The 16088-nt window shown below is 50.4% G+C and overlaps 1 protein-coding gene across 2 annotated transcripts in view; it reads left to right on the top strand.

Moving 5' to 3' along the window:
* The window catches only part of SRRM3 (serine/arginine repetitive matrix 3), a 171097-nt gene extending 167633 nt beyond the window's left edge, over positions 1 to 3464 (top strand). The window contains exon 15 of one of the 2 annotated variants that reach the window (XM_090025525.1): positions 2853 to 3464. In XM_090025525.1, coding sequence (XP_089881651.1) covers positions 2853 to 3063 — 211 coding nt within the window. In that variant the 3' untranslated portion in view covers positions 3064 to 3464. Of the gene's footprint in view, positions 1 to 736; positions 983 to 2852 lie in introns of those variants that run through there. The other variant, XM_090025526.1, reaches the window with a different exon arrangement.
* The last annotated feature ends 12624 nt before the right edge of the window (positions 3465 to 16088 follow it).

Genomic DNA, 16088 nt, shown 5'->3' on the forward strand with positions numbered 1-16088 from the left:
AGGGATGTTTGGGGGTCTCCCTGTTTTAAGGGAAAGGCAATGAGGGGATCAACAGAGCCAGCCCGGACAGGACTGTGTTGGACCCACAGCAGTAGTGATGCCAGCTCCAATGTCATATTGCCAGTTTTCAACATGTAACACTTCCTTTCCTTAAGCCCCTGCTCCTGGAGTCCTGTGATTACATGAGAATTTCAGCTTTCATTACTTAATAAAAAAAAATAATGGGGAAAAATCTTGAAAATGGGACCCCTGACAGCTGAACACTAAAATGTCAAAGCAACGAATCTCAGCATTTATTAGCTGTAAAAACAATGTGTTTTTAAACCACTCTTGTGATTTTTGTAAGACCTGAGTCATGATTCCTGAATGGTTGGCCTGGCAATGCCACGTGGCAGCGAATGGAGGGAGACGTCCAGCTTTGGGCCGAAGTACAGAGACGGAGGCTGGTCCAGTATTCGTGCAGGCAAGGAGAAGAGATGTTGGGTCAATGCCTGCTCTGCCTGACCCCTCTGTCCCTCAGTTCCCATCTGTAAACACAGGGCTCGCAAAGGGGTGGGGAAGTTAAAGGCCTTCAAAACGGTGAGGTGCGGTAAGGGCGGGCCATGTATGTGATGCCTGCAAGAGTAATGATTCAGGGCATTGCTGGGCCCTGGGATGCCAGGGGCCTTTGCCCAACCATTTCCTGTCCCCTCTGATGCCGATACCGATGCAACTCTCCTTTTCCGTTCTGTCTCAGGGTTCCTCCCAGAGAGCATCGCTGCAGGCCCGGTTACTCTGGTAACCCCCCCCTCGCCAGGACCCCACTGTGTCTCCTTGAATGCACTGCGTGAGGCCTTCCAGGCTAAGCTGTGTCTGTGCCGTTTGTCTGTCTCCGTCCGTCCCACTAACCCCACTCACTGAGGCTTGCAAGGGTCCCAAAGGAGCAGGGTGGGGAGGAAGGGTCTCTTTGAGGCAGCTGGTGGCTCTAAAAGGTCAGCAAGGGTTTTGGTCACATCTGCTCTATTGCCACGTCCATTCTAATTCACTGCCCCAAAGGGAGAAACTGCCTGTCGGAGGGGTCCTGGGATTTACCAAGCTGCAGGAAACTGAATGAACAGTGTCCTGGTTCTCTCCCACCCACCCCCAGTCTGAAGCCGCACTCTAAGGGCCATGGCATCCATTACACTAAGGATGTGTTAACTGCACTTAACACGAGTTTCCCCGTGTTCAAGCAGTAAAACACGTGCTAAGCATGATCACTTTATGGCAAAGTTAAGACTGTTTGCAGGAAGAGTATCTCCAGCTCGTGTTAAGTGACACGCATTCAGATGTCGTCGGACCAGACTGGTCCCCCAGGCGTCCACTCAAGTTGTAAGTGACAGTAGCCAGCAGAGAAGCTGATTTTCACAGCCCCCCACTGCTTTACAACCAGCATGTCCCAATGGGATCACAGCACCGCAGCCTACCAGGGGCCTGATCCTGCTTTTTTCCTCACTGAGGAGGCTCTGCTGCTGAGGCTGGGACTGACAATCAGTGAGCTGTGCATGTTAGATCATAATAAACATTACTATGCAGCTGCCCATAGCTGGCATAACTTTAATACTGCACAAATTTAGCCTGTACTAAGTGCCCCATGTGGCAAGCCCCAAGTCTAGTGCAGGGCCCAGGGTAGAAAGATATGTTGAATGGGGCAGAATGCCAAGAGGGCTGTACAGAGGAGTGTGCAGAAGACTGTGAGCTGAGCTGGCGTGGGATTGTCCACACTGGAGGACATGGGAGACCTACAGAGGCTCCTGGAGTGGCAGGATGAGGAAGGGTGTGTTGGAGGGCTGTAGGGGAGGCTTGGGAGGACTCACTGAGAGGGATGGTTCAGGGGGATGGCATGGAGGCCCAGGACTGAACCTGCCTGGGGATTCCTGGGAGGGTATGGAGGACCATGGGACACTGCCGGAGGTGCATAGGAGATTTATGAAGGAGATGGTAGAGCTCAATGAGGGAGGTGTGAAGGTCTGTGGGACCCAGGGATGGGGCTGGGAAGGATGCAAGAGAAGAGAACCAGGGTCTGTTGGATGGGACTTCCACTCCAACAGGACCCCTTTGCTTTCTCATCATCCTCTGTTCTAGGCTCCCTCCTTCCCACATCTCTCTTTCCTCCATGGAGCCTCCCTAGGACTGCCTCTGTCCCTGCAGTATGTGGCATACTGACTGGGGGCCAAAGACTTTACACACTGACCCCCCACATGCCCCCCTTTCCATCTGGGGCTGGCAGGAACAGCCCAAAATGGATTCATGCCATCCTCTCCTGGATGTTCAGCTCAGCCTCCCCAGGGCATCTGCCCAGACCTCTCCTGCCACTAATCCCTAACTTCTCTCTTTCACAGCTTTAACTCTTTGGTGTCTGGACAAGACAAAAGCCACATTAACCTTCTTACGCTCTGTTGTTGTTGCTGCCTAATCCAGGACTAATCCCTGGGGGTGATGGCTTGGGCACTGCATGGGTTGCTGGTTGGCTGGAGCTAAGCACAAGCCATGGGGATAATGCCTGAGTCTGTTCATGAATGGGCTCCACAGGTTGCATTCAGGGCCTCTGCAATCAAGGCCACGGCATTCTGGTCCAAATCCAAATTCCCCCCGGGGGAGGCGAGTTCCAGCCCTGTGAACATGGTCCAGAGACATTTGGACCCAGACCTGAATCGGAACTTGCCCATCATTCCTGTGGCAGTGGGAGCCCAGGGTGGGCTCAGCAGTTCTGACCTGAGCTCCTTTCCCGTCTGCCCAGCTTTTCCCCATGTGCTCAAGCCAAAGCCCAGCACCAAATCAGCCTGCCCAGCACCCACTGCCCCACACTGACTCTCTTTCCATTTCCTCCGCAGTGCTCGCAAGCGTCCAATCCCCTACTACAGACCCAGCCCTTCCTCTTCCAGCTCCCTGAGCAGCTACTCATACAGCCGGAGCCGGAGTAGGAGCTATGACAGCTACAGCACCAGCCGCAGCCGGACTCGCAGTCCTCCAAGCCGCTCCCGGAGCCAGAGCCGGAGCCCTAGCTACAACAGCCACAGCAGCTCAGAGAGCGCTGGGTTCTGAGCCAGCCAGGGCAGGAGTGGCCCACTGGAACCATCACCACCACCACACACAGCTGCACGCCCCCTCCCTCCATCCCCTCTCCTCCCATCCAGCCCGCCCCACTGTTTGGCCTGGGCCACCCAGGCTGCAGCCAACACCAGCCTCTGCACCCATCCTGCATCCTGGTCCAGAGGGAGCCAGCTGTGGCATGGTGAGACCCAGGGGAGCCAGGAGCTGTGGCTTCTGGGAAGGAGGGCAAGAAGCAACCAAGGCAGCTGCTGAAAGATGGACCTCAAGTGTGGAGGGAAGGGGTCCAGACTTCTGCCCAACAGTGGCAGTCCCCTATCATTGCCCTCCAGGAAGGCATCTATGAAAAGGTGCAGCAGACCAAGAGGATGTGCTTCCCAGGGGGGACCCTGGCAACTGGGCAGACAAGACCCCCGCCAGCTTCTGGGGTGGGGTGAAGCAAACTCCAAAACTTGGATTTTGGGAGGGGGTGGGGGTGGGGGGTGTCTTCTCATTTCTACAAGCAAACACCAGGGTGGGGGAGGGGAGGGGCAGAATCAGGGCAGGCAGAGCAAGGGAACAAAGCGCTTAACAGAGACCATGGACTGGATCCCGGAGAGGGAGGGAGCCTTCCTGAACAAAGGAGCTTGCAGAAGCGTGGAAGGTTTGGTTTGGGCTGCATCTATTTATTTTGCTCAAGCCTGTCAGAGACATTCGTGCTTTATTTCCTTTATTTTTTGAGCACAATTATATAATGGGGGGATTCATTAAGGGGAGGGGGAGGGGCAGGGGTGGGAAGAAGTGGGGTTGGGGGGAATCAGCGTGAGGTGTCAGGGGACACTCAGTTAGAGGGATTGATGAAATCTGGATAAGAGAACCAGATCTCACTGGATGCTGGCACAGAAGAAGATTTGCTTCTTCCATGTACAATCACTGGCTGATCTGGACTGTCTCTATTCACTTGGAGATTGCCAACTCTAGGGGAGGAGACACAAAGCAGGGTGTCCCCCATCTCTCAGCACCGTACAGCTCCCAATGCACTCAGAGCCTCAGATGAACAAAGATGTCCTCCAGCATGGAAGCATCCAGCAAGGGGTGTCCATGCTGTCAGCCAGCCTGTGATAAATCCTGTGGGAAGAAAGATGTATGGATGACTTTCAGTGTCCTTCACGCAACTGGTGATGTCAAGTCTTTCCAGATGTGTTTGGAAGGCCCCAGCTGTGCAAGTAAATGCTGCTATCTCATAGGTTCATGGCTTGACCCAAGGAATCCCAGACATCCAGCACAAGATCTGGTCAATAGGGTGAAGTACCTGTCATTGTAAACTGTCACCAGGAAGATGACCCATTCACGGCACATTGAGTTGTGACAGCTCCTTTGTACATTGCACCCAAAAAAAGCAGCACTTTGCCTGTGGACATCTCCTCTCCAGCAGAAAGTGTCCTCACTCCAGGAGTGGCCCGGCAGAACTTCCAGGAGTCATGGTCTTAGGGCACAAACATCACACTTTGGATGACAGTGATGAGACACAATTATATAATTGGGGTGGGGTCTCCAACATAGCCAGTTATCTCTGAGGCAGGAGGTTCAGGAGATTAACAGAGGTTAATCATTCCTCAGTCATTCCTGGTGCTGCTTCCATGGGATTGCCTTTTCCATCTGGAGGGTCTTTATGCCTCGTAAAGAACAAACCGGTGCTGCAGTGCACTTTTTGCTGCCCAGGTGGAGCTTGGTCTTGGAGAACATCTACACTCTAAGAGGGAGATGTTGCATGGAAGTGAGCTGTTATTCCAGGCTGTGAACAGGACTGGTTAGAAAACCAGAATTCCAGTTTGCAAGAAAATTTGAGGTTAGAAAGCAAAGCTTTTTTTAAAATTCCCAAATAAATTAAACCAAAAGCGATATCCCAGTCTAGTCAGTAGTAAGGTAAGGAGAGGGCACATCTGGGAGACCTGGGGTTGAGCCTGTGGTCTGAATCTAGCAGAGCTGGGGACTTGAATCCACATCTCAAGCCTGGAAGTAAACCTGGTCTGACATCTCCTGGCTTTGACCACGTTCCATCCTCAGGCTGAGAAACTTTCCCCTCAAAAATTCATCGAATCCAACATGTTTGCACAGAACATTTCAGGTTCAATAAACTGACATTTATCCAACCAAAGAGCATTTTATCAAAAAAATCCCAAGTAGTAAGGGAACAGTTATTCACTCACCTAGGTGGTTCCAGTGATTGAAGTAGGTGTGTAAGGACTAGATTGGAGAAGGAGAGCAATAGTCACTCCCTCCTGATTGCTCTTTTTCTATGACTCATGACCCATGACTCCGCACTTATGGTTGCCCAGTGGCCCAGCTTCAATAGGAGGAATGTGAGAACCCCACCCAGCCTGGTGGGTGAGACACCCTCTTGGAAAGTGGCCATGCTGGGTGAGGCAGGGCTAAGAATCCAGATCTCCAGCTTCCTAGGCAATTCTCTTACAGCTGGGCACCTCTGCCATTGTTCAGGGGCTCTGTGCTTCATGCTGAAGGAGGTGGTGCTGTCAGGCATTCTGGGTCAGGTAGGCACCTCCCTCCTGAGCAGCTAGGTGAACTGAATCTCAAGAGAGTCCCTTAGATCTCTGCATTGGCTGCATGGAAGCTGAGCTGCCTCAGCCTGTGGATCTGGATCACCCTCCTGGGACCTGGAACTGCAATTTTAGGCACTGCCACATCTAAACGGAGGCACCTACAAAGTCAATGCGGAGCCGTCCCCTTATGCTCACCAGTGTAAGATGAGGGTTGTCTCTGGCCCTTAGCATCATGGTGAAAGATTGTGGAACCATTATGGAACCCCACTGGGGACAAGGCAGATGAAAAGCTATTAGCCTACAAGGGAGTTATCAAACCCATGTCATCGACTGATGTGCTTTAGAGGGGCATTTGAATTGTTGGGAGCCAGAGGAGAAAATGCATAGACTATTGTTTTGGGCTCATGGAGCCAGCTGGACAGGGTTTAGATGTGAGTCCTGTCCTGCCTCTATCCCTGCCCTGCTGACAGTGGTAGGTCACTGACCATCTCTGTGCCTCAGCTTCCCTTTGTCTTCCCTTTTTGGATTGCAAGCTGTATACAGCAGGGTGTCAAACATGGCCTACCAGGCTACTGAAAGGCCACTGGAAGTTGGCCACTGGAAGATGGATGGCATGAGGCATGAGTAAGGGCTGACAGTCCTGGTCACCTTCTGGCCGCTTCACCCATCACTGCCACTGTGACCACAGATCCACATCTACTGGCTCTGCTTCCACCACTGCTGCCACACTGGATGATAGGCTGGACTTGCCACCATTGTGTGCTCCATGCTAGACCTGGAGCTGCCACCCCAGCATGAAACATATCAGGAGCAACCGCCCCAACTCTGGCATGGGGCATGCAGCAGCAGCCACCCTGTTTCCCAGGCTGAACCCCGACCCACAAGCAATGCCTGTTGTACAGACCTGGCCCAGGGCAGAAGGTGAGCTTGATACCCCTGGTGAATGGCAAAGATTTTGGTCACTCATTGTCCATATGGGAGGCCAGTGCCTGTAGATTTTCTCTTAATGCTGGTAACAACAAACACCCTCCAGCTTTAAGAGAAGAAGGCCAAAATCCTGAGGTGGCTATAGGAATGCTGATTGCTTTGAGCTCTGCCTTCATATGCTGCTTGTACAGGCCCGCTGTTACTAAAGTCAGAGCCTTTATGGCTGACATGTAACCACTCTCCCCCAGCAGGAACCTCTCCAGAATATCTTCTTCTGAAGTCAAGTGCCATGTCATTAAGCCTCTCCCATCTTTTTTCATCAGCCTTTACCTGTTGCCTAGGGCCTAGAGAGCAGTATAGCTCACAAGTCCCAAGTGGGCCTAAGTAACACTCCTGTATTGGGTGACATTGTCCAAGGTTCAGAAGAATACCTATGACTTACCAGGGCTCGGTCCTCGGGCCCAAACTGTTCAACATCTTCATCAGCAACTTGGACAAGGGGGTAAATAGCACCCTGTTCAAATTTGCTGGTGACACTAAGATGTGGGGGAATGTGGGCATGCTAGAAGGGAGGGACAGGCTGCAATTGGATCTGGACAGGTTACAGGGGTGGGTGGATGAGAACAGGATGTGATTCAACACTGACAAGTGCAAAGTGCCGCACCTGTGCGGGAAGAACCAGCACCACACCTACAGGCTGGGGAAGTCCCTTCTCGTCAGTGCAGAGGCAGAAAAGGATCTTGGAGTCATCACTGATGCCAAGATGAACATGGGCCGGCAGTGTGGGGACGCGGTGAAGGCCAACCGTACCTTGTCATGCATCCACGGATGCATCTCAAGCAGGTCCAAGGAGGTGATCCTCCCCCTCTATGCGGCACTGGTCAGGCCGTGGCTGGAGTACTGCATCCCGTTCTGGGCACCGCACTTCAAGAGGGATGTGGACAATGTGGAGAGGGTCCAGAGGAGGCCACTCACATGATCAGGGGGCAGCAGGGCAGGCCCTACGAGGAGAGGCTACGGGACCTGAACCTGTTCAGCCTCCACAAGAGAAGGCTGAGGGGGATCTAGTGGCCTGTTACAAACTAGTCAGGGGGGACCAGCAGGCACTGGGGGAGGCCCTGTTCCCCTGAGCGCCACCAAGAGTGATCAGGAATAACGGTCACAAGCTGGCAGAGGGTAGATTCAGATTAGACATCAGGAGGCGCTACTTCACGGTCAGGGCGGCTAGGATCTGGGACCAACTTCCAAGCAAAGTGGCGCTGGCTCCTACCCTGGGGGTCTTGAAGACAAGGCTAGACAAAAACCTTGCTGGGGTCATTTGACCCCAGTACTTTTTCCTGCCAAGGCAGGGGGTTGGACTTGATGATGTGCTCACGTCCTTTCCGACCCTACCAACTATGAAACTATGAAACTGAGACACAGAGTAGAGCAGTGACTTGCCCAAGATCACCCAGGAGACCAGTGGTAGTGCCAGGAGGGGAGCCTAAATGGCAATTTAGTGCTCAGTTTCCTCAAATGCAGTGCTTCCCTCTGCCCAGCAGCCCCAGTGTGTGTGTGCAGAGCACTGCTCAAGGAAGGACGTTGTGCTTTGCAAGTGACTGCTCTGCTTGCCCATGCACTCTAGTTTAGATCACCTAACACACCAGGGGCTTCTAAGGTACAGATCCTAATACAGGCTACATGGAGTACCTGCATGCTTCAATGTGTATGCCATTGTGTGTGCTCACTAGGATGTGGCCACTGAAGGGAAGGAGGGGGAAGTGCTTAAAAGAAAGCAGCAGCACAAGTTATGAATTCTTTGGCCAGAAAGATGCTCCCCTGGTTTTCATAGCTAGTGTGGAACAGGCCCGACCAGATTAAAACCAGTTCCATGGCTAGTTCCTATCTAGCCTAGGATTTGGTTCTCAAAACCCAGTTAGACCCAGGTGATAATGCCAGGGAAACCATGTTTATAAATTATTCTAGAAGATGTGGCTGTGCTCCTTGTAGTGTGGAGCCTAGGAAGAGCCTAGGAAATAGAAGTGGAGAAGGTCTAGATTAGAACCTGGTTATCAGATAACTGAGGTGTAACTGGTTCCCCATCAAGCCGGCACTGGCTGCCAAGACAGGGCTAGCCAGTGCCAACGCCCTCAGTCATTGAAAGGGAAGCTAGACCTGAGCACCTCCATGAAAACCTGTCCCAACGAGGCAGCACAAAACATGCAGCCTTCTACCACCTGGTACCTCTCAGGGCAGGGATGGCCCCCTGTAAGACAGAGCAAGCTACAGGCTTTGGGCTCAACTGGAGCTAGCTGTGCCCAGCATTGTTAGGCAACCCTTGCAGTCTCTGTAGTATTTCTTCAGTATTTCTTCTTAAGAGCACAGGCCACTCTTTAGACATGCTTTTCTGTTCCCTAGCAGCTCACTCTACTGCAGTCCCCCAGCTCCTGGCTCAGCATACAAGCCTGGTCCCAAACCAGGCCCTCAGCTCTCAATCCCTTTCAATCCAGGGAGCAAATGGAGCCAGAATTTGAATTCCAGGTCTGAAGTCTCTACCCAGCCCTTGTCCCAGATTGGGTCTGAAGTGGGAAGGGAAACCAGTTTTGATTTCAGACCCTTGAGGAACCAGCAGACTCCATGAGATTTCCACCATGTAGCACCAGAATTTCCCGAGAGATTTCAAAGCTGTCCAGTCCAAACTTTCTGCTTGGCATTTAGGCCTTCAACCCCAGCTGAGGCCTGAAGCAGAAACTTTGTGCCATTCTGACTAGGCTTTCTGCCCAGGGCCCCTGTTTGGATACATCCCTGCTTGATTTTCATTCTGCAAAGTGAACTCAACACTGAAGACTCTTGCTGATAAAGCTGCTGCTGCTGAAAATAATTGTACTAGCCAATCAAGGAGCAGCTGCAGCAGGATGACATGATGTCTGGATGATGTCTTGAATTTTAAAAGGCTTAGGGAGGACACCCCATGGAGGAGCCTCTACGTGCAATAGAAGACAGTGAGGAAGAGGGGCTGGGGTAGGGGCAAAAGCTTTATCTCCGTGGTCTTTAACAAATGGTTCAGCAGGTGGCAGACAGGAGCTCTGAGACTGCTTCTCAGAGCTCCTCACTCCCCCACATGACAGTGCCTGGTTGTTGTTTTAGTTTAATCTGCATAAGCCACACGTTTTCTGCCTCACTGAAAAGATGATGCAGATGAGCCTCCCATGGCAGAGGAAGCAGCTAGGGGGATTAAGCCATTGCCCACAAATAAAAGCTTGGGTTTTGTCATTTGCTTTCAGTGTTGATTTCCAGCCTGCTCGGCCAGCTCAGGGGATTGGTGAGAGCCAGTTGCCTCTTTGATTCCAGCTCAGGTCAGTAGTTCAGTGACCTCTGTAGTTTAGTGGCTGTGGTGTGATGAGCTGGAGGTCTTGGAGCTGCTCCATGCTGCATTTTGCAGAGTGGGAGTCTTGGTCAAGCAGTAGAAAGTCACGTGATGGTCAGAGCCCTCTAGGTGCTGCTATCACGTCATAGTCACAGCTACCTCACCTCAACTTTCCATTGTGACAAGGTCTTATCCATCAAGCAAAGATGTTTGCTTAAGCATTTCAAAATCTGCTGGCAGAGAAACATCATCTTGGCCTGATTCACAAGTTAGCAGAGTCTCTCAGGTTACAAAGGGTAGAATTTGGCCCACTGTACTAGAATGTAAGCTGCCCTGTAGGCTTTTGCTTCATCTGTAAGACTATTTTCTTGCCAAAATTGTGAATGTTTCTGAGTGTGCGGAGAGGCAAAGGATTGAAATGCAAGCGATAAGTGAACTACAGTCACTGAAACGAATGGTTCAGATAAAGGGAGGCTGCCTTCTGGACATACGTTGTGGCTGGGTATAGACCACTCAGATGGGCAGAGGCTCACTAGACAGGGATAGAGGATTTGCTCACCCAGTCCACAGTCGCTCCAGCCCACGTCAGTCCATACTCACCACATACTGGCTGTGCTCCTGAAGAGTCTGTTCGGTGGACTTCTAGAAGAAACGCTGGGAGTGGCATCTGCTTTCATGAAGTCAGAATGACTCCTGAAGGCTGCGTGCCTCAGAGCTGGGCTCATCCCCCTCCCCTCAGCACAGTCTGAATTCGGCATTTAGTTTCAGGCCAAATGCAGGAAACTTACTCCTCAGTTAACCACTCTTCCCTAGATAAGGTCCTGGGTCCTTGCTCCCTGGTGCTAACCTTTGCAAAATCCTGGCTTCCCATTACTGCTGTGTGCAGCACAAGGGGAGGGGAGGGGGGGGGAATGAGCTCATTATTATTCCAGTCTGGTGGTATTGAGCTGGAGAGGAGCTAAACCAATTGCCCAGAAAGACAAGTAATTAGAAATGGGCTTAACAGGTAAGGAGGAGAAATGATTTTATTTCCCACAAGCTTGGCTTGTCCCACCATATTAGTTTGAAATGTCTGGACAGCCCAGTGTAAGGAGCAGTCTGCAGTGGTCCTTTGCTGGGGTAAAGTGATGCTGCCAGACCTGAACAGTCTGTTGCTCAGTTGTAAACTAGTCACTGTGTGCAGCCTGCTTAGGAGACGTCGATTCCAGGCATCGTTCAAGCACTGGTGACATCTGACTCTGAAGCTTTAGCAGCGGTTTGGGTGACTTCCAGGATGCAGTGCTTTTGTCAAGCCAGTCACCAGATGCAGGCTGTGACATAATTATACCCATACATTCTGGCATAAAGCACCCTTAGGTGAGGCAGTAGCAGCAGCCGGCCTGGGGCATTACACAGCTGTCTGATATATGATGGTAATCTGCACCATTCCTGTCCGAGCCTCCGTGGTGCTAAGCGGCTGTCAGGATGACACACACCCTTTTGTAACATGCCCTGATGCTCTGGGGCCCCATGCAAAGAGTCATCTGTTATTTCTGTAGGGTTCTCTCATCAAGCTAAGATGCTTGACTGGTGTGTGGGTGGTTTTGAGGGAAATCTATCCTAGATGGATACCTGATCTAGGTCGCTGCTGGACTGCAGCAATATAAAGCTGTTACCCTTGAGTCTGTGCTTCCCCATGCCTGAAAGAACTTCTGATCAAGGTCATGCTACAGCAGCTTCTCCTTGGGCATCAGAAAGTGGCTGAAAAGTCTCGTGACACCACACAGACTGTTCCTGATGCAGGCATAATGATAAAAAGTAGGGCGTAGTGAACGCTTAGCTTCCAGGATGAGACTTTCAAAGCAAACTATAGAGACCTACTGAAGTCCTGGAGACAAGATTTTTTGCTAATTAAATCTGCTGCACATTGCAGCTCCTTAGTCTGCTTTGCAAAACCTCAGCCCTTAGCTTTATTCCCCGTGACATTCTTCCAAATGGTTCCATAGTCCTGCCATGTGTACATGAAAAGAATTAATAAATCCCCCTCTCACACTTGGGCACACACACAAATATCTGCATGACACACTATAAAAGACTTACTAAGAGCCTAGCCATGAAACATAGCTAGATTTTGAGCACCTGAAGTCGGAGGTATTTTGATCTTTGTTTTGCCTAAAGCAATTTAAAAAAAAATTATTGCAAAATGCTGGTTCTTGATTCATATTTCAACCCCTACATCCCCCCTCCCCCAAAAAACCAAAACTGGGTTGATCAAAGCCAGAGGGTAGTCTACCCTTCTCTACAATGTATTAAAAATACAGCTTCATGAAGGGAAAACTAAATGGTCACTGAGCAACCAAGCAATTTGTTAACCAAAGAGTCTTAGACTGTCCCAGGGCCAGTTGTCTACACCGTGGTTTGTTATCTGCTGGCCCTCAGCACTAAGCCCCTTGGTAGGTGCAACTGGAAAGAAAAGATAAGGAGCTGAAGCTTTGATGAGGTTTCTTAGGACATGTCCATTTCTAATAAACAAACCATGCCCTATAAATGCAGGCCATCAAATTGCTTTGCTCCCTCTGCTGCTGACTACTCAAGCTAACCTCTTCCAAACATGCGTGGATTAGACTGTGCAGGATGAAATGACTGTGACTTCTCCTTATTTTTATAGGGATGGTTCTGTGGACCAGAACCTCAGGTGGTGTAAACAGGGGCAACTCTATTGTAATCTGAATGGCCGCACCCATTTCCACCCACTGAGAATCTGCCCTAACGTTTCACCCACCAGCAGTAAAATGGCTTCCCTGTGCATGTCCATCCATGGAGTTTTCCTCATGCCAATTGTTACCATCACAGACAAGTTTGAAGTGAAAGCCATTGCAAACATGTCTAGTTTCAGCCAGCTCGGAAGAGGGCAAGCCAACTATTTGTCTTCTACTGTGGCAGTAGAAGAGGTATCCTGTGCGAGACTGGCAGGCTGCAGGACCGAGGGATGGATGAACATAACAGACTGGCTCTGTAAACCATAACTGAATGAAGCAAACCAGTGAATGACCTGTGGAGCAGGCCAGTGCTCTGAAGACATCGGACACCCCCGTTTGTAGGGGGTGTAACAAGCCTTTGCCACCAGCTGTGGACGCAGACAGTCTAGCCAGGTTCAAAAACAGACTGGACACATTCTTGGAGGAAAGGGGCACCAGTAGCTAGTGTGCCTGGGCGCGGGATGCAGCCTCTGAATCAGAACTTCCTAGACCTTAAATGCTGGAGGCTGCAAGTGAGAGAGGAACAGTGGGAAAAACCCTGGTCAGACCCAGTTCACTCTCCCTTTCAGCATCCCCTCTCTGCCACTGTGACAGAGGGCACTGGGCAAGACAGCCCTATGGTCTGACCCAGTTAAGGGCAGTTCTTATGTTCTTATGTTTTTCAAAACAGCAGAGCAGGTTTCCCCCTGCAATTATAGGCCCATTGGAATTAAGACTCCATTGAACTGTGGATCAGGCCCAGACATGGCTTCTTTGAACATCACTCTTGGACTTCCCCCTCTCAGTGGAGGAAGGGCATGCTTTTCCCTGGTGAGGGTGATGGTACTGTACATGGCCAGCAGCCAGGGGGACAGTCCTTCCTCAGCCAGGCTGCGAGGGGTAAAATACCTGTGAGGGATTACCTAATCTTACAGCTTTTTTGTTTGGCTTCATGTCCCAACACTCAAACCTAAGAATAAAACACATCCTGTCCTAGCCTTGAGAGTACACCACAGTGAAAATGACTGGGAGATCGTGTCCTCAAGCTCTGGGAAATCTCAAGAATTTACCCTTTGCATTTCATGCCCCTGTTTGTGCCTGAGTGGGAGCCCTCTGAGATCCTTCCTCCAGACCTTCTCTTTAATCTCCACCACGAAATGTGGCAGACACAGCCTTCAAAAGTAGGGACGGAACTACCCTCCTTGCCAGTTTTTTCCAGACTATTGGCTGATGCTCTTGCCCCAGTCAAACCTCCCTGGCAATGATGCTCTTGCCCCAGTCAAACCTCCCAGGCAATGGGCTTCTAGGAGTTCTCGTGGGAGACTGTTCCACAGCCCAACAAAGGCAATGTTGCTTCCTCTCTAGAAGAAATGATCATACCATGTCAAAAGAGGTATCTGAGTTATGCCCAGCCATGTTCACAGCCCATGACATCCATTAGCAGTCACAAGTGCAGCTTGCCAGTCATTTCTACCAGGATGGGCCTTTAACATTGACCAGGTATGTGGTCTGTGTGAGCTGAAAAAGTGGCCTCTTTTCATCCTGTCAACCCTTCTCACAGCTCTGCTGGAATCCATCAGCATCTCTATAGCTCTTTCTGGGTGGTGTGCTTCCCTTGTCCTTGGGTGAACACGCTGCCTGACAAGGCTGGATATAGCACCGTGTCTCAATGTGTATTTGTGACATTCCCAGAGGAGGGAAGCAACCTTTGTCATGATAAACAATCTCATTCCCAGAACAGTTAAGCTAATGGTTAGGCTTCCGCACAAACATCAAGAAAAGAAAGTGCTTTTAAAAATGCTTTCATATGTTATGTTTGGCCAACTTACTTCCTGCAGGTAAGGTTTATTTCTGCTTGTGTTCCCTAAAAGGGACAATACACCAATAAAGAAACCTCCTCCCATTAGCACACACACACGAACACACCCCTTTGCACATCCAGCACATTCACACAGAGACGTATTCAGACATACACACACACGTGTGTGTGCACAAACACACACTCTCCCCTCATCTCCTCCTTCTACTACCCTGCTTTGATCAGGCAGCCTCATGACAAGCACACCAGGGTGAAAATCAGGTATTACAACAGCAGCCGGGACCTCCTCCCCAGTGGCGCACAATATGCTCCCCAGCCTTGCGGTCTTCTGCTTTGTCGAAGAAACCCAACAGCAGCAACACAATGGACAAAGACGGTGCATCAGGGAAAATGTCCAGTCTTCCTCGAGTTCTTTTACAGTCTCTTGTCTCCTGCTCACCGGAGGGAGCTAACTGGAACAAATACTCTGTAGAAATACTTCAGTATTTTCCTCCCTCTCTCTCAATCTGTCTCTCGCGCTCTCTTTTTTTTCTGGATCGTGAGTACAGCTGTAGATTCAGTGAGCTGGTTCAATTACAATAAAATACACAGTATATATTGTAAAGGACTCATTGGACACCAAGTGGTCTGTTCTTGGAAAGTTCATTTGTGTGTTGTGCAAAGGATACACAATATGAACTGATTATCTATCTATCTATCTGTCTATCTATCTGTCTATCTACCTACCTACCTACCACTGTTTTTCTTTCAGTCTTCACATCTCAGTCTCTCTTTCTCTCTCTCCAGTTAATCTCTGTCTAATCTCTCTCCATTAAGATAGAGTTTTCCACAGCAAGCACTGTGGGTGCTCAGCTCCCGGCAGGATCAGGCTTTTTCTCCTTCTTTCCTGACTCCCTTCAGCTGCTTTTTTCCAGTGTTGCTGTTTCCATGGCAATGTTTGCTACTACAAGAGCAGATCCCCTGACAATAGGTCTAGATATACACTATCAACTGGGGGAAAATGCCACGGGTGTGGCCATCAGCAAAGGGTGGCGGAGGTGAGGGTGGCAGGGAGTTAGTAATTACGACTTAGCACTAGAGCTGCTACTCTCTGCAAATGCCAGGGGCTTTGCCAGCAGGGCTTGCTGCTGCTGCAACTTACTTCAGCTCAGGCTCAGTCTACACAGCCCAGCCTACCATCCTCTTCACCCTAAGTGCTTTGGATGCCACTGATGAGCTCCCAGTTCTAGAAGGGAGATAAGAAATGTGTTGCCAGTCAGCACAGCACTGCAACCTGCATGAAATCAGCCGGCACTTTTGACTTTGGGAGCTGGCAGTTTGATTTGCTTGTTTGTCATAGAAAACATGGGGAGGGGATGGGGCCACAGAAAGACACTAATGGGAAAGGAGCTCAAATGATGAATACAAAGATGGAATGAGACCAAAAAAGAAGAGAAGAGGGAGAAAAGCATTGCAATGCATCCCAATGTGCAGTGAGAGTTATTCCCAGATGCTGAGAGCTGTTCAGTGGTCTGGGGAGCTGGGTTGGTAGGCCTCAGGCTGCGGTAAGTTCTCCAACAGTCTGTCTTTTTCTAAAGGACATGCCATAGCTCAGAGTCAAGTGTTTGATTCAGGAATCCCTTGCAGAGGCCCAGTGTCCTGCAGATGGTCAAACAAGGCCATTCTGCCTT

The sequence above is a fragment of the Crocodylus siamensis genome, chromosome 13 (assembly GCF_052110815.1).
Source record: "Crocodylus siamensis isolate JL-2025a chromosome 13, ASM5211081v1, whole genome shotgun sequence".
NCBI lineage: Eukaryota > Metazoa > Chordata > Crocodylia > Crocodylidae > Crocodylus > Crocodylus siamensis.